Source organism: Zosterops lateralis, assembly GCF_965231275.1.
Source record: "Zosterops lateralis genome assembly, chromosome: 1".
NCBI lineage: Eukaryota > Metazoa > Chordata > Aves > Passeriformes > Zosteropidae > Zosterops > Zosterops lateralis.
The window spans coordinates 94,539,087-94,562,943 of NC_139762.1; the positions used below are offsets into that span (position 1 = coordinate 94,539,087).

Genomic DNA, 23,857 nt, shown 5'->3' on the forward strand with positions numbered 1-23,857 from the left:
ATTGAAGTTTTATGCTCTTTCTCTCCTCTGGGACTGAAGGAGGCATGGAGATGGTCTACATAATTCAGTGGCCCCATTGTTTCACTCACATAGTTTTAACTTGACAGTAAGTGGCTATTTTAGAGCAGAACCTTGTTTTCAGTGCACAGCTCCGAGACCGTCTGTGCTTATAAAATGATGCTCTTTTTTTACTCTATTTTATTTGCCTTTTCAAACAGCAATAGTAAAAAACACATAAGCCCATCTTCCATTCCAACTTCATAATGTTGTAGAACACACAGACAGCAGATATTATAGTGGCATTTCAGTGCAGTCATATTCCTAAACGACAGTCTCCATCTCTCTTTCATTAAGGTATCTGCCACCTCGCCAACTTTTCAGCTCTTCTGCCAAAAGGGTCATATTTATGAGCAGAGGTTTCTTTCCATTGTGTTTTAAGCTAATTTGGGAGCGGTTCTGTACAGGCCTAAAACTTTGTCTCAGTGATCCTTGTGGGTCTCTTCTAACTTGGCAGATTCTGAGTCTGTAAGTTGTGAAATCACTGCAAACCCAGAGATTGCAATGTTTTATGTCAATTAGATGTCTTGAAATATTTCAGCAAAATTCCCTCATGTACTTCAATGGTGTGACAGCTTTTAAAAATGGACCAGCTGCCCTGGAGTCCTGGGCAGACACTGAAGTATTCATTCCTACAACATTCATAACAACTGGCTCCTAAAAGCTTTCAACAGGTGAAGGGAACTGAGAGATCATAGAGAATTATGCTACAAGTTGATAATATGCAAACCAGAGTTCTTCTGGTCTTTGAGGCTTTTGGTCCTTGTCCTGGAATATACTGCAGTTCTGCAGTGCCAAATAAGAGACTGAGCTGAGTCCTCCTTTTCCCCTTGAACACCATCAGCAGCCAGAGCCAGAATTCTTACTCAGCTCTTGCAGCTCAACTGTGAGCCTCACAGTCTCAAGTAGGGCTGAAAATGGGTGTTTGTTGAGAATGTATTAATCATCCCTTCTATTGACTCCTCATCCACATCTTTGTTCTTACAGATTTTTGCAGGGAGGTAACAGGAGAGAAAGGAAGGATGCCAAGTACTTTCTGTAATTTACTTAATGTAATTTTTTAACAGTAGAGATAACACTTCTGGTTCAGTTGGTTTGGTTGTATGTGAATTAATTATGTCAGAGTAAAAATAATATTTTAAAGTTTAAAAAATATAGATTTGAATTGTGAGCTTTGCGTTGCATGTTTTGCCTAAACAGCAAACAGAGCTCTCAACTAATTTGTTTTTATTTCAAAATATGTAATTTCCCTTTGACTTAATTATTAATGTAAACTGATGCTTTAAAGACACTTAACAACCAGTTGCTAATTGGGTGGGAAAACACCCTTCTCATGACAGGCTTTGGCCAGAAAAGATATTTACAAAAAGTTTTTTCTATTGTATGGAAAGAAAGTCATATGAAGAAAACATTATTAAGTGATTCTTAAAACTGCTCACAGCACAGTAAGAGGTGATGAGAGGGAAGGCAGAATCCAGACTTGGAAATGTTTATTTATTGTTCCAGTTCTACTTACCTCAGTGATTATACGCATAAATATGTATTAATAGGCAAGTCTTCACATCAAACTCAACAAGAACATTTCACTGCACTTCCTATTTAAAACCTTCTGTGAAGGACAAGGAAAAGAGTAATTTGATAGTAGATCTTTCTTCAAAGAATTATGTAAGTATAATTTTGTACATAGTTAGGAGGAAACTACAGTGTATATTGCTCATATTCAGAAACTAGGATGTGAGCTAGGCAGCATGAAGAGTGATACTACAAAATAAAGTAATTTTGATAAAATGGATGTATAAATTCCCTTTGTCCTGAAGTTCAAAACTAAAATGTAACATATTCCATTCAGCAAGAATGAATTATCCCTAACCCTATTATACAGTATTAGGGCTTGATGGATCATATCACAAATGCACATCATTTTGTAGTATGCCAGGAAATAGCGCAGCATTTATTTTTTTTCCTCACCAATTCACAGTCACTGAATATGTGATTTATATGTTTTATATAAATCAGAAAGTTTAAGAAAGTGCTTTGCTGATTTTCTTGGTATGGCCTGTCAGTTGATAGTCTCTGTGTGGGAAGTTTCATGTAAGTTCCGATGTAGCTTTGATATCTCCAGGAAAAAAGCTGCAAACAATTTGGTTCCTTCAATATAGTTGTGTCTGTGAAGAAGGAAAGAAGCACAGTGAAGTCTTGTCAGGCTGTCCTGCTCACAAAATTAGGAACATAGTCCAATAAAGTAGTATGAGTCTTTAGAGGAATTTGCAAGATTGGTAACCCCCAAAAATTACCCAGTGCTCAGAAATGCTGGACATCCTTCAATTTGGTACACCTCTGGATTTACTTCAAAAAACCTTTTCCAGGTTTTCCCCAAAATTGGGGGGTCTTTTGGTATTTTTTTTTTTTTTTTCCCAAAATTGGTATTACCTGTAGCCAGCAGAGTTGAGGTTTTAAAGAGGGGAGACAAAAAGTAATTTGAGAATTATTTTAGGATTTTCCTCTTTCCAGAGTTCAGCATGAGTTGACTCAGAGCCTGCACAAGGGTTCAGGCAACACACTGAATAGTGGCTTACCATGGTGCCTCCAACAATGAACACTAGTGACAAATTTAAGCTATTTTTTGTATAATTATACTAGTTTTGGTCCCTGGACTATAAATAAATCTTTATACCCACTTACACTGGAAAACACCAAAATCCTTACATAAACATGAGTGTCTGTGACTGGCACACTTCAAAATAGATGCTGTGACAGAAGAGTGCCCATCTGCACCATCATCTTTCAGACCAGAGGCAAATTTCATTGCTAGTGAAATGACAATTTAAAATGTGATGGATTTAAAGACTGAATAGACACTCTGTGAAAAGTGTAGAATGGTATGCATTAGTCTGGGAATTTTGCTTTCTGCTTAGCAGAGCAACTAGTGTGCTGGAGATAATAGGCCCAATGCACAGCAAAGCTTCCCATCTGGGTATGCTAATTCATGGGTACCAAGGAACTTCAGTCCTCCCCCCTTCTCTAATAGCAAAAACAGACAAATGAAAAAAACCTGCTTATTTTCTCATTCTGGGAATGCTCCCCATCATCGGCTGCTCCAATCGGAAGCATCATCACACTTTTCTTTGTTACAGTCTGAAACATTCTGGCAACAGGAATTGTTGAGCCATCACGAATGAAATCTGGATCTTCTCCAAAAACTGAAATACATGGGAAAAAAATGAATTAATAAATAGATGTAATCCAGGTGCTTTTTTCTGCTATCATATATTTAAGCAAAGAGCTGATACTAAGAGCTTCTGAGTAAAAATGGGTTTGAGTGTGTAGCCAATTGATTTCACAGATCAGTTCTGCTCTATAAAGCTCTGGTTTCTTATCAATACAAAAATAAGTAAATGAGGCCTTTTGGCTACTCCTATAAAACATATCAAAAATTTAGCAAAGTATGGAAGATGTTGATGAGTTGTTCTATCAAAATCAATGAGATTTATAAGAGTGAGAGGCTGCAGCACTACATTGTGAAGTCTGTTTTGCCCTATTGTTGAGCACAATGACCCTGCACACTTGCAAACACACCAAGAACTGAAAAAAAAAAAAATTAAAAGGAACACACCTGTTTTTATTGCCCTTCTTCCTGCTTTATATAGTAGGTCATTAACATCAGCAAGCCAGGGCTTCGCACCCAAAGGCATGGACACTTTCAGTTTGTTTGGACTGTTCCTCTTGGAAAAGACACCCTCCAAGTGTTCCACCACCTGTAGGGAAAATACTTTTCAAAAAAGCATTCATCTTGCAACTCAACCTTATACTCACATTCCTACTTCCCTTGGAAACAAGTGCATGCTAAAAACATTCACTTTACTACAAGTCTAAATTTGTGAGGTGCTAAGAGGGGCTTAATTTACACAGTAGTGGCCAAAGAAAAGATTTGTCTCTTACCTGTTTTTTCACAACTGAAAGGTCCATGTGGGGGACCTGACGGATTGAGAATTTCCCAATTACTTTCGCAGGAATGACTGTTTTAATGCCTGGTTCATGGAAAGCTCCTTCAATCCCATGAATAGAGAGAGAGGGGTAACGCCACAGGTGTAGAAGTATTTCTTCCTTTTAAAAAAAATTGAAATTATAAAGGATGAAACTGTAGCCAGCCACAATTGAGATAAACAAACTTTTTCCATCCTAAATTTGTTTTTGGAGGCCTCTGTATTTTAAAGGTATTTGATTTTTAATTTAAACCCATGCGCATGTCTTTTCATTTAAAAAAAATACTACTTCTTCCAGTCATAGAAATATTTGGATGGTAACAGCTTTTCATGAAAAAATAAGAAAAATAGAGCATTGCTTTAAAAATCTTGGATGTAAATTTTCCTAGTGCAAAGTAGTATCAGAACAACTTCTGATCTGACTGCCTGTTTATCCCAGAATTTGTCACTGGAAAAACCATGCAGTCAGATCCATCCCAGATGATACCAGTGAAGAAACTCTACTAAAGAACACTAAATAACACAATAGGAAAGATTATAATTTTCAGTAACCAATTTTTTCTGGAAAAGATGCAGAGGAGAAAGAAAATTATTATTATTATTATTATTAATAATAATAATAAAATTAATATTCTAAGAAAAAATGGGAGAAATATATAAACTGGTCTTCATGCAGAACCTCAGGGTGCTCCTGTTTTCCTTCAGCTTTATGAGACTAGACCTTTATCTACTGAAAAAATTTACATCAATTCATTCTCATATAGGTAAAGCATCAAAACTCAGATAGAGCAGTTACGTTATACATTTGTATTATTGATTCTTACAGTCTAGCTTTAGGTAATTTGAAAGCTTTTTCTTGGAAATAAAAGCATCCATGTTAGCAGAACCTACACCAGCATAATTATGTTAGTGATAAAAAATTAAATCAACTCCTTTCTCCCAACTGTCACTCTTGTGCAGAGAGATCTTTCCAAGCAAGCTCTCACCTGATGTTTTTTTTTATTTAGGATATAATTTTTAATTGCTGGTAAGGAGAGGCTTGTAGCTTTGGACATTTTATGGCAGGCTTGGCAGGCATCAAAATCTGTATTAAATAAAAACCACCTGAAACATATCTGCCTAAAGCTGCTTCCCATTTTTTCAGAGCTGAGTACAACTTCTCCCCTACTATGTAACCTAAATGTAGGCATTTTAGTGCATGTTTTATTTGGCTGATTAGGTTTAGGGGGAGAGAAGGGGTAGGCAAGGAAGGGGGCATTATAGGGGTAGGCAAGGAAGGGAGTATTATACTGTTAGTTTTGCATTATTGCTTTTAATTGATTATTCATATTTCAGATTACTTTCCCCAGATGCAGTGCCTTACATTTTCAGCAGATTAATTTTATTTACATTTTACTTCTCAGTGCTCCTTTATTTTCTTTTGAGCTCGCCACTGACTGAAAATTTCTTTCTCTTTGGTTTATACATTACTGCTACAAATAGGTGATTTAAATTTTTCTGCTGAGTATTCATACAGGTTGTTCTATATTACCTTGGTGCTATAGAGGAATTTTTTCACACCACAGTTATTTCTATGTTCCTCTAGGTCAAATTCAATCGATTCATATAATTTCCTTTCCTCCTCCGTCAGGGCAGCAACACTGTCATAGATTCCAGGAATCTGAATACGACCTGTGGAATCCACAAGGCTGTCTGTAAAATAAGATACAGATATCAGTACAAATGGAGCCTGTTTCTTCCCCTTGGCAATCATAACACCTTCTCCCTTCTACCTAGCTCTTTACCAAATTAGTAAGCCTAACAACTGTTTGCATCTGTCAAGTTGTGACACCTAACTTGATATATTTGCATATTTATTAAGAAAACCATCGAGCTGCTGTTTGTGTGTAGTGTGTGATGTGTCAGCCCAGCTTCTGACATGAAAACATCATCTTACTGAGATACAAATCAGCATTAAAAAGTCAGATGTTGCTGTATGTGCATGTATTAAAGTGACCAGCAATCCTTAAATGTTCGTAATTGATGTGTGACTGACATCAGCTTAACGTGTCTGAGGTCCTGCCTTTACTGAGGACATTCCCTTCCTCAGCTTCCACCACCATAGCTGTGCTGAGGTTTGGAAAGCTGGGGATCTTTCTTCAATGAGACTTGCCTTACAACAATTAAACGTGGCCCTGACCTTTGTGAGGCTGATCATGGGCAGTGCTCCCCAGCTGCTCCTGAGCAATGACGTGTGTTCTTACCCAGCAGCGCAATCAGGTCCAGCAGCGGCTCGTGAATAATGCCTCCAAAAGTTCCAGAGTGAAGGTCCTTGCTGCCACATTCAACCTGTACCAAGACCACTGGATACTTGTAAATGCTTGCTACCTTGCTCTTCTGTGAGTGTTTGTTTTCCACACTGACTGGTGGTTTCAGTTTTTTTATACAAGATCACAAATGAACAGAAAATTTATTTTTTTTCTAATTATTAAATAGAAAAAATCATGTCAGGGACAATCTGCTTTGGCAGAGAAAATGGAGCTCTGTTGTCAACCACCAGAGAGAGAATTCAGCTGTCTGCACTCACATTTGAGAGCCAGGGTCCTCCTCCACTCCCTCTTTTGCTTCAGTAAGATTAAAGACATCATACATTAAACATTTGCATATTATTACTGTTTCTAACATTGGAAAATAAATTCTTCATATTGTCTATCATTTTTATTTAATGCAAAATTTTGTTTTTAAAAGGCAAAAATTAATCTTGTTTGATATTAAGAATATATGTCCAACTTTAATTCAAGATTGCAACAAATAAAAATTTATAGGTCTCTTGAATAACACGTCTTTAGAATAGAGGCATTTGAGTTATTAAATGGGTTCTTTTTCCAGACACATTTTCATACGTGGGTTAATCATAAAATATTTTCCTGCAAAGAACTTGTTTATTCTTCTCAAAACCTCATTACAGCTAACTGTCTACTAGCAGGGAGAGATCAGTTTTGATGTTTTAATAGCATCATTTTTCTTAACCAAGACTTAGAAGAATTTAATCAAGGCTGCCAAGGCTCTTCTATTTAAAAAAAAAAAAAATCATTCTTTTTCAGACATAAAGGTTGATGCAGATTTTTCTTTAGTTCTCAAGTTCTTTAATCTTTTCTCTGAATTCCTTTTATGCTTCATCAGGAAGCATTTCCGGAAGAGAAATTTCTGCTCTTTATTTCACAGTAGCTCACATTGCCTGCTAAATATAGCATGTTGGCTACAGTGAACTTTTATTTGCTCCTGGCAATGGTTACAAAAATTTTGTGTGGCTTTTAAACCCAGAGATCCAACCAAACTGAGTCCCTTTAGGCTGATTCATTGTACTAAGGAGTATCTGCTGCAAAAGGGCAGAGCAGCAGAAGAGATGCTTTTGGAGGGAGTTGGAGAGGAAGGGGTAGGGATGATGCTGCACAAGAACAGATTTGATGTGCAGAGGGGAGGATGAGAGAGAAGAGACTGGAGGAGTGGGAGAAGAGTAATGGGATAGGAAAGGGGTCAAGGGAAGAAATGATTGAAGAGAAGTTAATGGAAGTAAATAAGGCTAACTGAACTGAAACAAGGAGGGAAATCTGCAGAAGCCAAAGGGGACATGAAAGAAAGCTCTGTGCTTGTTAATATTAAGCTTTCCTTCAGTCTTTCTCTGCATGCAGATGTAAGTACAGCTACATCACTGCTATCTGTCAGAGGCTCAGTTCAAGTGAACCTGTGTCCTTTACCTCCACAAAGAAGCAGGCATTTCCCCGACTCCCATAGGTAAGGGCAGGCTTCTTGTTGCTGAGCCACAGGTTGTCTGAAATTACAATATAATCAACATCAGAGAAGAAGCTCTGGTTTTCTTCCTCAAGTAGCTTCTCTAGCCCCAAGGATCCTGCTTCCTCCATGCCTTCAATTACAAACTTGAAGTTCACTGGCACAGCCTGTATAAAAATTAGAAAAGTCTGGGTAAGAAACAAGCATTTTAATTTTTTTAAAAAAAAGCTTTAAAATTGGGAGCAGGCTGGCTTGCTGTACAAATTGTGTTAGGATAAGAAAGATGAAGGATGAGTAGTTAGAATATATAGCTTACTTCATTAGAAAAGCCAGTGACTGACACATATAGGTTTCCAGAACAACTTGTTCTTTTCCTTATCTACTTTTCATTTTTAAAGGAAAATAAGTGATGTCTTTTTTTTCTTCTTTATGTTTTCAGAAAACTTGCTGGAATATCTCATTAAATAGGCTTTCTCTCAGTGCTATTCAATATTCTAATTGCTTTGGAAATTCTAACTTTGTAATAACAATTGCATTTTCACAGAAAATTTCCTGCCTCTTACATTTCCACTGTTACTGCCCATGCTGCCCATGCAGGAGCCACTGGTTGTGGTTTTCCCAACATTGTCTGTCACCAGACTTGATGATAAAAACATTGTCAGTGACTCTACTATAATTGTCTTTTTAACACTCATAAATTTGCAAGCCTGCTGGTTCATAAGGATGCATTTCCAAGAGTAATTAGAACTTTTATTATGGAATAGTGGGAGTTGAAAATGCTGACACATCCCATAGGGGATATCAATTTCAACTTAGTTTCCTGTTACAATTCATTTTCTCATTAGAGGTTTTAAGATGTTTTCTCTTTTGATTCAATACTCAGATTAAAGGCAAGAATGAATGTGTAAAATTAAATGAACTTGCGTCATGGATGGGTTCACTGATGGATCATCAGCTGGCCACAGAAATTTTAGAAACAAACTGTTAATGAATATTGTTTGATGCTCTATGCTCTTTTCTAAAGAAAGACTTCAAATTACAAAAATTCCTTTTCGGTTGCTTGTTAAAATGTCAAGATAGCTATTAGTGATTTGAGAAACTAGAAAGATGTCAGACCTTTAACCATATCCACTTAAAACAGCTACTCTTTCAGCAAATAATGTGTGTGTTTTCTAGTGCATAAGAGAGACCAAAGTCAATTCAGTACTATAGATGCAAGAAAAACATGTCTTCCAGAATGTTGTAAGAGGACTTTAAAAAAATCAAGACTTAATGCTCAGTTTGTGCCATAATGTCATACAAGAGACAGAAAACTTTCTCAGCACACTAACTAACATTTGTCATGCAAATTCACCTTAAAGGATGATAGTTAAGCCAGTTACAAGCCTAAAATATATTTTGGTTTACCAATACTTTGGGGGTAAAACTATTCCAAAATTATTAAATTATATTTGAAGATGACTATGCTGGTCATTGTATTTAGGCAAATGTCTGACCTGAGAAATATATCAGACTCAGTGATTGTGTTTGTACTTGGTGAATGCACCCATTCAAAGTATTTGCTTTGGTAAATCTAATCTGTTGGTGACATAACCGCCCATTCTGGATGAACATTTTTAGATGCTTATTCTCTTCATGCAGACATATAAATTGAAGGTATCTCATAGGCAGATAAAACCAGAGATCAGCAGAATGTAACAGCAGAGATGACACTTCATGAGAATTCTTTAATGTCTGTTATTTTACCATTTTAAAGGCTCTCAAGAGAACGGGGTATCAGAGCTGTGTAATGTATGTAATACATATTGAATGCTTCCCTGTGGGTTTTTCTCTGAAGGGTATTGGCAGCAAGACTATTTACATTACAGACAGGCTGTTCAAAACAGAAATGCTCAAAGACAAATTCTTACTGGAGTGGGACCAGTGCCCTAAGTGCTGCATCAGAAATAGCTAATATTTCAAATTCTATGTACTCTGTTGGGACAGAGAGGTATCATCTTACTCAGGAATGTAAATACATCCCTCCAGAGATATAATAAATAATAACAACAAATAATAGTAAATAATAAAAATTAACAATAACAATAATAAAGAAGTCATCATTGATACCTACTGATTTCAAGGCTCTAACTGTTTCCACTGCATTTATCCAAGCTAGGACTGGTCCCTTATTGTCTGTTGCTCCACGCCCATAGAGGTTTCCTTAAAAAGAAAAGAGGAAAGTTTTCAAGCAATCTTTGAATTTTCCCTCATCACTTGAATGTAATTGGCAAATTCCAATTGCCACAGAAGCTTTAGTGATGAAGGGAAAAAGTGTCAAAAGTGTCAGGATTTCACTGACTCATTTTAAATAAGGTGACAAGTGTTCAGGTGCTTCCCAATGGACTGATACACCTTCTTTCCCCCTTTCCTTCCTTTTATATACATCATGTTGGGGTTTCAGCTACATGCTAGTTTTTGAGCCTCACTTTTCTTCTCAGGAACTGTTTGTTCATACTAGATATGCCTGAAGGCTTTGCACAATATGCAGCTTCTGGACACATCATTCAGACTAGGTAACAAGTATCAAAAACCCTACAAATAAATGCCATGGCAGAAATATGAAGCTACAAGTCTAAGTATGTAATTTCTTTTTCAACTGTACATCATGTACAGTTACGACTGTACATGGAACTGAAATCTGTCCCTATGTATAAACTTCTGTAGCAGTCCTCACTGGATATACACTGGAATAAGGCAGAAGAATTATGCCAGTATGGCTGTTGGTAATTGATCCCAGATAATGAGAAAGGGAAACTCTGGTTATCGCCTGGGAATCAGGATTTCTGAGGTCTTACTTATCTGCTGACCCTCTATCCATTATTTTTGCTCCATCGGTCAGCTGGCTGTGCTGGAAGAATAATTACAATAAGGGGTCCTCACATTCTTCCACCACAAAGGCTCCTTAGCTCCAGCATGGCAGGTGGAAGTACAAATGTGCAGGAGCAAGACCAGGAGGTGTGAGGGAGGATAATGGTTGATGAAAAATCCTGTAAGAACTTTTAAGCAGAAGTGGATTCTCTATTGAATACTCTACAAAGCATCTTTAACCACATTGCTTTTCCACACCAAATATTAGGCAGTCACTGATGGGTCTCACTAGTCACAGAACAATCATCAAAGCTGAAAGCTGGTGGACATATCCCAAAGATTTCCACAGGAGAAATCCTTGTGCTTTAGTTAAATATACAGGAACTTTTCTCCCACTCAGAACCTCAGTTGTGTATTCAAATGATGATTCGAAACTTATGAAAAGTTGCACACCATTGATTTCAGTCAGCGTATAGGGATCAGTGTTCCAGCCATCTTCCTTCTTGGCAGGCTGCACATCCACATGACCATAGAAACATATGGTGGGGTTTTGTGGATCCTTCTCCAGCTCCCCAAGAATCACAGAAGGCAATGGGAGGACTTGGCCATCAGGCAACTGGAAAGAAAGGTTAAAAAAAGGCAACTAAGGAAAACCAAACCTTCTAAAACTTAAAAATGTACAAAAAAATCTGGAGTTTCAGAATTAAAAAAAATTCTAACACTCAATTGATTTTGATTTAAGTGCATAAATCTGACTGAATCCAGTATCAAGCTGTTCAGAGAAACTAAGACCTTTCCCCTCAACTGCTTATTTCCTGGTGGATTTCTTAGAGCTCTTCTGACATTTTGTCATAACTGCCCTTCTTACTAATCTCTCACATCCCAGCACTAGAGAAGACAAGAGGTAACCTCTATGCTATTGTGACACTGAATAGTCAAAAGCCTCACAAATTAATTTGGGGTTTGATTTCACCACAGACAGAGGGCAGGAAGCCTGTAAGCTCAAATATAGAAACCAAAAAATGTGTTGCTGGCAGGAGGCAGTAACTATGTCAGGCTGTCTTAAAAACAGGTTAAGGCTAAAACTCTATTGTGGCTCTGTGCAGAACAGAGCTCCACATGGCACAATTGCATTCTCTGCAACTATCAAATGACACAACCTGAAATATTAGTGTTGCTGTACTGCTCTTGTGCTACAAATCAGAATCCCCACCAAAAGCCTCAGAGAAAAGAAAAGAGAATCACTATTATTGAACTTTTGAATTCCTGTTAGAGTTGGAATGTAACAGCCTAGGGCAGAAAAGAGCCCATGGCTACAGTAAGGCAAGTAAATTAGAGACTAAAGTTTCTCAGAGATGAATTCTTCCCTGTTGCTTTCCAACAATGAAAGAAAATAGCTTGGATCATTTGTCAGAATCTCTGAAAACCAAAGATGATGCTCTAGGTAGCTAACCCTTTCTGTCTGACAACATTTTCTTTGTAAAAACAACCTCTGTCATAAAGAAAGTTCAGTGACAAATGATGCATTAGTTCTCATGCTTCATTACAGACAAAAATTTAAAAACCAGTCCCAGTAAAAAACTCAGTCCTTTTACTTTTTCAAACTGCTTCCCTCCAGTTAAAAGCATCAAACTCCCTCCGACGCACAGAACATCAATTTGCATTTGGATTACCTGTGTGGTTCTCAGTATGCTGTCAATTCTCAGACCTGATTTCAGCAGGTATCATGCAGGTACAGGACTCAATAAATTTGTATCTAGCTTTCAAAAAATAACACTATGTCATTACATGCGTGTATGTAGCACTGAATGCAATAGGTAGACCCATGTGTAGATATGATGTTTTAAGTCCAAGAATCAGATAAGCACCTGATGTGACCCCAAGTTTACTAAATTAACAGTGGCTCCCAGTGCTGTAAGTCTGTCTGCTGCCAATGTCATCATTCGCATCACTTCTTTCCTCAGATGTGGTTGAATAGAATCACTTTCCACTGCTACCCATTCCTTCAGATCCTGCACAGGAAGAAATGTGCAATTAGGTGATCCAGGATGTTGTTGTCCTTGGCCCTTGCATCAGAAATATCAGAAATCTCACACTGGAAAATATTTTTTTTTTCTGTATCATCACAGCATTATCACATATGGTGTAAGGTTTCAGGATAGAAAAGGATCACTTAGATGTCTCCCTAGGGCTGAGATTGCTGATTTTCTCAACAGGGAGGGTGCATTCACATTGTCAGCCCTGGATTTAAAATCCAGTGGAAGAGGGGGTAGACTAGATGCTGACTAGCTTGCATTATAGAAACTGCATTATGTACAACTTACCTTGGTGATCCTTATGAGGATTCAGAAGTGCTTAATAGATTCAAAGCATAATTATGCTTCTGTCTTTTCACAGAGGGCTGACAAAAATGAAAGCAAAAACTAGCATGGGACCAAGACTTCTCCCCTTGTAAAGAGCAAACCTACAAAAATCAGTTCTAAAGCAGACAGGGAGTGAGCATCCTATCTGGTTTGCATGCCCCATGCAGGTGCATTTTGGCTTAGGGGAGCCTCTCTCTGAACACACTCAAAGGATGCCCACAACCACTTCTTTTGTGGAAGTCCATGCAAGTCCCTCCTTCCACCCAGGGATGCCCAGCAGTCTGCCCCTCACAGCCTTGCTGTGTGAAGTGCATATTGCACTCCTGGTGCCAGACCTGGAACTCTGCCCTTTACCTTTGTGCCAGGCACTGCTCCTGCCACAGGAGCCCAGCTCTGTGTTCATCATTTCACTGCAATAGAGCTCCTAGCTCCTACCTTGATGAATTCATTTTGATGTTCATCAATATACTGGAAGATCTCCATCTCCAGTGATGAAGAGGATGAGGACATTACTGCCTTAGAGAGCAGCACAGGGCTGAAACAGATGCTATCTGAAAGTTAAGGATAACATTGTTATCCATGTCTGCAGGATATGCAGACATCCTGCAATATACATTTGTTTTCAGCACTAGAAAGCAGAAACATTTACAAAGTTCTGAGCTTATTTACATCTCTTTTAATCTCCTCAAGCCAGGAAAAATCTACTCATTTTTTCACATAAAAACTTCAATTGATTCACAGTTGAGTTACTGACAGCAAAAATTGAAAAAATGACCAAAGAGTAAACATCTTCAGTTTCAGCTTTATAAATAAATTAAGGGTAACATTTTCTAAAGAAACATTTGTTGCATCAGTTTTTCAGTACCCAAACATCAAATTGTTCTAGGAAGACAACCCTGGGACAAGACTTGCAGACACCAATAGCCCCGAGGACTCATCTTTCTTTTTCTTCATTTCCAGAATCATAGAATATCCTGAAATGGAAGGGATCCACACAGATCATTGAGTCCAAGTCCTGGCCCTGCACAGCCCAACTCCAAGAGCCCCACCCTGTGTCTGAGAGCACTGTCCAAACTTTCCTCGAACTCTGTCAGGCTGGTGCTGTGACCACTTCCCAGGGGAGGCTGTTCCAGTGCCCAGACACTCTCTGGGTGAGGAACCTTTTTCTAATATCCAACTTAAACCTCCCTAGACAGAACTTCAGGCCTTTCCCTTGAGTCCTGTCCCTGGTGACCACAGAGAAGAGATCAGTGCCTGCCCCTCCTCTTCCCCTCCCCAGGAAGCTGTGACTGCAATGAGGTCTTCCTTCAATCTCCTCCAGGCTGAACAGACTAAGTGACCTCAGTCACTCCTCACACGGGTCCACTCGAGGCCCTTCACCATCCTTATAATCCTACTTCAGGTGCTTTCTAATGGTTTAATGTCTTTGTTACACTGTGGCACCCAAAACTGCCCCCAGCACTGGAGGTGAGGCCACTCCAGTGCAAAAGAGAGAGGAACAATCCCCTCCCTGGCCCAGCTGGTGATGCTACACCCCAGGACATGATTTTCCCTCCAGACTGCCAGAAGGCAGAAAAATGGATTCACTGACACACATTCGATATTTTACATGAATAAGGGAAAATAAGCTTGACACTGGAGAGTATTAGAAAACAAATAGCTTTTGTGGTTGATTTCAGTGACAATATCAAAACGCTTGATAAGCGCAGAAGTCATTTAGTGCCTGCAAATCTCTGCCTTTTTTTTTTTTTTTTTTTTTTGGACAAGATAAGATTTTAAAGTGTGTTTTTCTTATTCCTCCAGTCTTTCTTTCATGTTTGCTTGAAGTTGTTGCTGTAGTGTCTTGAATTGGTATTAGCAGAGTAATCCTTGGATTGCTAAATACTTGGTTGGGCTAAATTCAGAACAGCTGCTGTATCAGGCTGTGATACAATGGACTCCAAGATCAAAACCCAATGCTTTTCTAAAGATATTCTACAATAGTAACAAAAGGTATAGTTGCAGGCCCATCCATAACTCCTTAACTTTGATGCATTGCTAAGGTGATAGGCTATGGTAATATTAATAATTTCAATTATGTTTCTCTGACAGAGAAGGAAGATTGAAAACCCAAGCATGATGAACAAGATGAGGGAAACGTTGTTCACTTTGGCTGAAGATCCTGGCTGTATGAAGGAAGGGCCCTATTTTCCAACCTTCCCTCAGAAGCAAGGTTACAAGGTTTACTTCACTTTCTGAAGTGAAGCTTTGAGAAGGCTTAATAGATATAATTCCCAGTGTCCAGTTCCTGACATCTCCTGACACTGGAAACGCTGGTATTGAAAGAGACTGAATTCTGCAGGAGAGTGAAGCTGCAAAACACTGCTTTGGAGAAGACTTGTTAACCAAGCCAAGAAAATCCAAATTTGGAGGTGGCTTTCAGGATGGAGAGATTAAATTTAGCCATATTATTTAAATATAGAAATATTTTTAAAATGCTAAACACCAACCTTAAGTGGTGGTCAAAGTATCATTTTCTTCTCACATTGTTTTCTCCATAAAACAGTAAACCCTACCTCCAAGAGGTGGATCTAAACCACAATCCCCTTCAAATATTTTTATCACCAATGACAGCAGCAGCAAAAGTGATTATTACAGGAATTTTTGAAGCAAGCATGGAAAAAATCTGGACACATTAGAGGAGAAAATGCAGTTTCTGGGATTTAGCAACAAAGACATTGTAGAGAATGAGGTTTTGATAATTTAGATTACAGTCACCTTTGGGTTGATCTTCTGTAGGTAAGGCTTAAGAACAGGAATTCTTCAACAAGCACCCCAAACTTAAAACCCCCAGTCTGGCTATTTCTTCCATCCTTGGACTGTGCAAGTGGCTGCAAATACTTGTCAACTGAAGCCCATTTTAGAGAGGGCAACAGGAAGTAGGAGTGTGGACCACAGGCATGGTCAGGAGGACTGCACAGGGCAGAGGAGAGAAGACCACGAGTTCCACATTGGCGCGGTGGTAGCGGGACCTTGGTGAACTGGAGCCTGAGTTTCCTGGCACAGACAAGACACTGGCACTTGCTGGGGCGGTGCCTGGGTAGATAGATAAGAGCATCTGAGCCAAGACATTGCAGGTTATGTTCAAAAGGGGCTCCAGGTACTTGGAGATGATCATCATTAGGTAAAAGCTGAGCACAGAGGCCATTTATGTTATTTGCTTCTCTTTCTGTCACTGTGTCCTTTTGGGGGACCATCCAATGGCTCTGCTTGTGCAGTGTTGCTCAGTCTCACTTTAGCCAGCAGTGTGTCCCAGGAGAGCAAAGTTCACCTTCAGGCTAGTCTTTTTGACTGATAAATTGTATTCCACCTGGCTCCCACATGAGCTGAGGAGAGGATGGACCATGATGGGTGCATTTGTGAGGGGCTCTGGAAAAGTGCAAGGCACTGCACTCCCAGAAAAAAGTGATAGGAGTAGGAATGGCACAGGGAGCATTCATCTGAAGGTGGGTTGAAACCTAGTTTTGCCATGGTCAAGAGGTCCCAGGATTTCAATCAGCTGTTTATCTAGAGAGACATAGGGCCATTATCTTCATTTACCACAAAGCTGGCTGGATGCCTCAGTTTCACATATATTTCACTCATTTTTCTGCCTTGTAATCTCCAAACCTCAACTTGGAAAACATTTACAACAGAGGCCACTGAATGCCTTTAACCTTTTATTTAACCTTACTGTAGAAAACTAGACATTTAACCTCACTGTAGAAATGATTTTAACCTTTTATTTAACCTTACTGTAGAAAACTAGACATTTAACCTCACTGTAGAAATGATTTTAACCTTTTATTTAACCTTACTGTAGAAAACTAGACAGGCTTCTCAGGTTCACTTAGGTAAAAAATGGATTTTTTTGGTTATGCCACGCTTGAACAAGGAAGATCATGGCAGAAGTCAGAACATGGCTGCTAGAGGCACCAAGCTCATGCAACAGATTTAAATATCAGTGTCTCCATCACATATGATTTCCCCTCCTTCTATTCAAATCTTTGATATTGCTGAATTCTATGCATTTTCACTCTAAAAAACTAGTATATTTATATATATATCACCTTATGGTGACTTGAATAAATACATACCTTTTAATGTCAGAAGCACTAAAGGGTTGCTTGGGTTTTACAGAGGATGTATGCTGTGGTGCTGGTATCTTTCTCTTTTTGTCTCAGTTACGTGCAAATGACCTGGAAAGATGCAGAAGAGACGTATGTCTTTGTCATGTTTCATTTGCATTTAACCGTTTAAGAAAATGAAACAAGGAAGCTAAAATGCTGTGAAGGAAAAAAAACCTAAGCAACCAAGCAAAACGTCCTAGGGAGATTCAGAATTATTCTGTGATATTTTCAAAACAGATCAAACTTTAAGGAAGGATCGTAGAATATCACAAAAATAATTACTTTCATAAACAAAAGTAAGGAACAGTGGCAAAGTTCAGAAAATGAATGTGAGAAGATACCAAGTAGCAGAGTGCACAAAATACTAATAATTCAAACAAGAAATTAGGTAACAGCTATGTTTTGTTGTAGCAAAAGGGAGGAGGGAAATAGCTGCTGGAACTTCATGTTAATGCACTACTAATACACAAAGTGCTGCTCAGGAGCATTTAGATTTCAACTGGAACAGCTCATGTCAAAAAGGGAGTCGGTTTAATAAAGCTGTAAGAGAGATTTCAGGCAAGGCTGAAATATCTCAGTGTCTTGAGGAAGGGAAAAATTATTTGAAAGAATGATAGAGGGGATATCAAACAAAGACTTCAGTGTTCAATGTCAAGTGTATTTTATTTGATGTCATTTTAAGGAGCAGTTGCTGCTCTATAGAAAAATGCAGTATGCCTATTTTTAGAAGTAATGCATGACAATCAGTTGTGCACTTTCTATTCTTTTGTTCCTTAGCAGTAAGAACATTTTTTGTCTCACTTCCTCCCATGTCATTAAGCACTGTTAAAAGAAAACTCTAGTGTTCTAGTCTTCTATGGTTACTTAACAAGAAATCTAAGATGATTCTTTAACTAGTATGATTCTTTGATAAAATATCAACTAAACTTACAAACATTTGAGAAGTAGCTCCTGAACGTGCTTTGAAGGCCTCCTTGTCTCTCCTGAAGCAAGTGCTTCATGTGCTTCCCTCCCTGTGACACAGCGTTTCAGGTGGGTGCAGGGAGGAGAGTGCCAATGAAAACTGAACACTGGGTTGCAAACACCCCAGAGAAAAACAATCAGGACACATGTGGTTTGCAAATAACAAAGTAATCTTGGCAGGAAAGGAGATAAAGATGTTTACAGCAGTAGGGACTAATTTATCAAATCAATGGTGGACCCCACTGAAAGGAACATTCCCTCTAAGCAATCACCATCAAGGAAGATAACTGAGATATTATCTTTTAACTTCCTTTAAAAATACTCATTGATAAGTGAGTGCTTCCACTTTTGGTGGAAGCAGGCAATCAAGCCAGCCACCTCTCCAGTTGAGTGAGACCCTTGGAGGAGGATGAAAACTCTTCATGTAACAGTTCTCAAGCCCAGCCCTCACCACATGCAGCCACTGTCCTTGTAATGACCAGGAGCTGCAGAGATCCCAGACACCTGTAGGAGAACTAATGCCAGCTCACAGCACCTGACTGCATTTGAAGATTACTAAAGAAGTCTCATCCAAATCAATAGACTGTGTAGAAACAATGAAAATGTTTGGTGGGAAGCATAGGTAAGCTCTGTACTTGCTGGCAGATGACACTGCAATGCCCAGTGCTATTTCCAGCAGTCACCTCTTAAAGTGTGGCAGTATCAATTGCCTGAATGGTGTTTTGGAGAACAGCAGTGACCAGCCCTGCCCATGCTCGAGCCAACCCTTTAGTGAAAGAAGTGAGACACTGTTTATCACTTCTGTTTTGCTGTAATACAGGTGATATTTTAAAAGAATGTCCTTATCCCTAGGATGCTCTTTGCAGCTGCCTTTGTTGCTGATAATGAGAATCTGAACTGGAAAGCCTCTTTCACCTGCAGAACAGGAACATTTTATCTCAATTTTACTGATAAGTTCTGCAGTTAAGGAAGAGGTAGTTCAAGTTAAAGATTAATTTTGGATTTAGATACTCACTTCTGGCTCTCTATCATACAATAATCAAATCGAGGTAGCCAAATCAATAACACATCAAGTCATGAGAAATTTTCTGACCTCCTTTTTCCTCCTGGAAGTCCAGTATCCCAACAGGAATCTCAGTGCCAGAAAGCATTCTAGCACTGCTGATAAATGCTGGTTTACACTAGTATGTTGGAGGACTGAGAGAAGAAGTGGATTTTGCTTTGTCTTGGAAAGTGGAAAAGGATATATTTCTGTTAAGGCAAAGCCCTTCTCCAAGGAAGTAGTATTGCCCTTTGTGCCCAGTGAGGAGGAGTAATTCACTATTTACCCAAGAGAAATTTCTGCTACTTGGTTTGCTATCAAATAAACGCGGGTATAAAAACATTCTTCCTGGAAAGACAGATCTGCTGACTCTTGCTCTTTTCATGGCAAAAAGGTTCATAGGACAGAACTGTGGGATGTGCTGCATTTGTACTTAGATGTGGGTAGCCTCACCATCTTCTTGCTGCCAAATCTCACATAGCAGAAGGGAGAAGGGCTGAACCTGCAGTAAATTTTAGATGCTTGTGTCTATATACAAATTTCTACCCTTAAAGTCCTCTGCCCATTTTGAAAGAACCTTTATTGACACAGTTAAATTCAGTAATAAGCACAATAAGATAATAAGTAACAAGAGAGGTCCAGGTCCTGTCTCAGAGCTTTACAAAGACCTTTCCTTTTTTTAAGTACTTATTCTTCACTTGAACAATGTATAAAAATTAATTTGCAAGTAAAATGCAAAATTTGGGGGAAATTAAATGTTAAATAAATTAAATTTATTTAAAATAATTCTATTTTTACAGGAATCCTGCCTTCATTTATCTTAGCTTTAAGTGTTTCACACTGGAGCTATTCCTGAATTAGAATAGTACAAATGAGATTAAAAATAGATCTACTATATCTAGTAGATCCATTCAACTATTTCTCGATTTATCACATAATACTATTGAGGAACTGTACTATCATGGGAAAAAAGCTATTATTACTTTATAGCTTAGTATTTCATTGTTAATTGTCCCTTATTTTATAACCTATAACTTGGAACAAGGTTTAAGGTCCACAATATAAAAGATTTATTTTGTTATGGTCCTTATTCCATTTATGGGATATCATAAACATTGCCAACATTGTTTAGAAGGATTTTTAAATGTAGGCAGGTTTATCTCTTTAATAAAAACACTCTTTGACAGTAGCTTATTAACTACAAGAAATGAAAGAACCAACTCAAATAGTTTGGTTGAGTATCCTCTTTGGGATACAGTAAGTGTTTAAGCAGGAGAAAATAGACTGATTAAAGGAAAATAAGAGCAGAACTGAAACAATAGGATAAAGCAGAGGGGGGAAAGCATCATTGGCTCTGTTTCTCTTCCTATTTGAAAATGTAAACAATCTAGGGCAGCGATGGCCCCCTACTTTGTGTTTCTATTACTACCTGAGGGCAAAGTGTAGCACCTTCACTTGGTTACAAAGTGATGGTACCTTCTCTTCATTGGCACTTCAGCAGAATTATCATGCTTTTATTGTTACCTTAACTAAAAGGGTGTCTTAAATAAATACAATCCTAAGTTTGAGTGAGCAAATATGTAAGAAATATGCTATTAGGAGCAATATTTCATTGAAGAGAAATGATACATTGGTTTAAAATGCTTCCTGTCACTCTATAAACAATTTATCTAGTTCAAGACAGCCACTTTTCATTTCTTGAAAGTGTAGTGCCAAAAAACACAAAGGTTACTATCATGCAATAATCAGTGGTACCTGGTTGTTATTGCAGCTTATTGTAATTTCTCAATATACTCCCTTAATATAACTTATCATTGCATCCCAGAAGTATTGGTGTGTAATGCAGAGGCTCTTTCACACAATTCCCCAAATCTCCCTCCCCTACAGATATTTCTACTTCCCTGTGCAGCAGCAGCAAGCCCTTCCACCTCTTTCCTCCTTCCCCCTGCAGTTAGAAGATGATTTCCCACCATCCTTCAAGGTAATCCCAACTGACACCAAAACACAAGTTAAGCAACATTTTCCACTGTCAACAGTGAACTTGTCAACAGTGGAGTGAGATTGTGCTGGGAGAGAGGAAAAGCTCCCCAAAACCCTGACTTAGTAGTTGTTACCTGGATGTTGATAATCACACTGGGTATGTCAGTGGAAGGAGATTGATTTACAAAAGGTTCCCTTACCCAGGCAGGAGATGCTTCACAAGGATAGGTGGCTTCAGACTGTCCTCTGTACAGAGCAATGATGCTCAGCACCTTCCAGGAGCAGGGCCGCAAAGATTTGAGGTACTGTGTGGAGGAAGAGCAGTAACACAGAGCCCTCTCACCACCTGGTGGCTCATTCAGCAACCCCTCTGTACCCAGAGTTCCAAGTGCTCAGGCTTTAAGTGATAAGAAAAACAAACAAGTTCTAGTCCAGTGCCAATTCTAGCACACTGCTGAGTGCTGAGATAGGAGACTGTTCTATTTTTCCAAAAGCAACATTGTAAATTCATTTGGCTTAATAATTAAGCAAGTTTTTTTCAGATAATAATCACACCAAAATGACACAAGAGGTTATTCCCATCTTGGTATCCTTCAGACAGTTTTTCTCAGCCAAATAGCATCAGTGTTCCTTGGGGACGATTAATGCCCTCCTTGCAGGTGAGGCTTTTATCCAGCTGATAATTCTTAGTCATTTCCAAACAGACACACCAGAGACTGGCTTTTCAGGCTTACAGAGTAAAATTGACACTAACCGTGCAGCACTTTGTTTATGCAGCCCTTCCTCCTGCCTCTTCCCAGCTTTCTGTGAGGTCCAGGAATTGGCAGAGCCAGGGCACAAGTCACTGAGGTGGTGCTGGTCATGGTGTCCTTCTAGGCACATGTCTGGAGCACCACAAAGTTAACTCAGTTTGACACTTCACTGACTTCTGCATCTCAGCTGGGTGTCCCAGGAGCCACAGCCTCCCAAGAAAGCCTTAGGAGTATTTTTCCATTGCAGTCCCCTTGCCACTGAAGTGTATTTGGGAGAAGGCCAAAGCAAGCCAAGGTTCTTCTCTGACAGACACAAGCTCTTTTAAGCTTAGATGGGGAAAAAATTTCCTATATATAAGCTTTCTTAAATATCTGAAAAATAAAAGAAGCCACAATTTATACATATATGTATATGTATAGCCACACTCACTCAATAATAATGCCTCTTGCTAACAGATGTTACCACTGCCAAGCTTTTGTGACTGTGACCTCCTTAAGAAGGAGTGTAGCGTTTCATGGCACGTTTCTATATTGAAGTCCCACTGCCTGTAGCGAGGGTAAAGCACTTTGCTCAGCAGAGGAAATGTCCATTGAACCAGGGCTCTGCACCACACACATTGTGCACCTCGTGCCAGCCATGGGCCTTTTCGTGGAAAACGCAACAGCACCTCAACAAAAACAGAAATAGAGATAATTACAAGACTGGAGCATTTGTTTAGACAACTGGTTCATATCTGGATGCCTTAATTAAACACCTGCACACAAGCACTGAGCCTGCTAACAACCGAGATAGATGCACAACTAGTGGATCAGGATCTTTAATTGAGTTGCTATAAACTTAATTACAACTTCTCTGGAAAGTAATTCTCTACTCATTCCCCTCTTTCCTACAGACAAGTACTTTTGCTGTCTTTGTTACAGTCTTTTCAAATAGAGAAGTTTCTCATATATTCAAAAGCCTTTCAACAAAACTGTAGTATGTACTTTGACATGGCTTAAAAGGCAATGATGGCTTTTCATTTTTGGTACTATAGAAAAATCAAACATTTAGAACTAATTTTTTTTAATAGCTCCTAACTTCTAAGAAAATGACAGCTCTGCAAATCACTGGTTTGGATACAAGCCATTAATCCCACACTCTGGGTGCCTAAATCCTCATTTAAATTACAAAATTTTGGTTGAAATATGAGATAGTTCATGAAGATGCATAAAGTTTCTACACCCTCACTCACTGGTCTTCAGAGGGAATTATGCTTTACTGTGAACTAAAATAAAGAAAGAGGAGAAGTCCCATGACCATATTTTAAAATGCAGTTAAGTCATTAGCCATGAAATGTCAATTGCACAAACAGCAGTTAGAAGAGCAGTTCTAGCAGGTGCTCCTGTTGTCATGCCTGGAAACCAGTCTTTAAGTGGAGCACAGCTTGACCAGGAAGAAAAGCACCTTCTCCCCATTTGCAATACTCTATGTACCCTTCCCTGCAAGATGGGCACAGAGAAGGCTGGGGAGGGAATGGCACCTTGGACAAATATTGCCTGGATGTGTGCTTGAGTCACAAGACTTTTGGTGCTTCAGGTGAGCAACACTACCACAGGCATTAGTTTCAACTATTTTTAGTGAGAGTTTCCTGATCAGGCCCTAAAATACAGGGTTATCACCCCCTACACCTTTGAGAGAAGGTGCTGTGCAGGGGGAAAGTGGGCTACTGAATAACCAAATTAATATGATTCCAACAGAAGCCATTTATTGTTCACATTACATGTTAGATATAGATTCTAGGTCTACTGTTTATGTGGGCACACATCTCTGGGTTGGCTAAGCTGCTTCCTCATGAGGCAGGCACACATCCTTCAGGACATCCAATTGGTCAAGCCTCCATCCTCACGCTGTGCTTCTCCTATCTAGGGTTTACATTTTTTGCAGATATTTTCTTAGGCTCTCTTATTT

General features: G+C 38.9%; 1 protein-coding gene and 1 long non-coding RNA gene across 2 annotated transcripts; both read right to left on the reverse strand.

Annotated features, from left to right (window-relative positions):
- Nucleotides 1-1,753: 1,753 nt before the first annotated feature.
- CNDP1 (carnosine dipeptidase 1) lies at nt 1,754-17,162 on the reverse strand. The gene is made up of 12 exons (XM_083876228.1): nt 17,140-17,162; nt 13,460-13,575; nt 12,530-12,673; nt 11,115-11,277; nt 9,925-10,013; nt 7,778-7,978; nt 6,284-6,368; nt 5,572-5,732; nt 3,997-4,161; nt 3,671-3,812; nt 3,110-3,257; nt 1,754-2,222 (listed from the first exon to the last, which is right to left on the reverse strand). The coding sequence occupies exons 2-12, from the start codon at nt 13,532-13,534 to the stop codon at nt 2,117-2,119; spliced, it is 1,479 nt and encodes a 492-aa protein (XP_083732354.1). The 5' UTR covers nt 13,535-13,575; nt 17,140-17,162; the 3' UTR covers nt 1,754-2,116.
- Nucleotides 17,163-17,168: 6 nt separating this feature from the next.
- On the reverse strand, nt 17,169-21,958 carry LOC310917739. The gene is made up of 3 exons (XR_014591476.1): nt 21,912-21,958; nt 21,358-21,462; nt 17,169-17,241 (listed from the first exon to the last, which is right to left on the reverse strand). It is a non-coding gene; the product is annotated as an uncharacterized lncRNA (long non-coding RNA).
- Between the last annotated feature and the right edge of the window lie 1,899 nt (nt 21,959-23,857).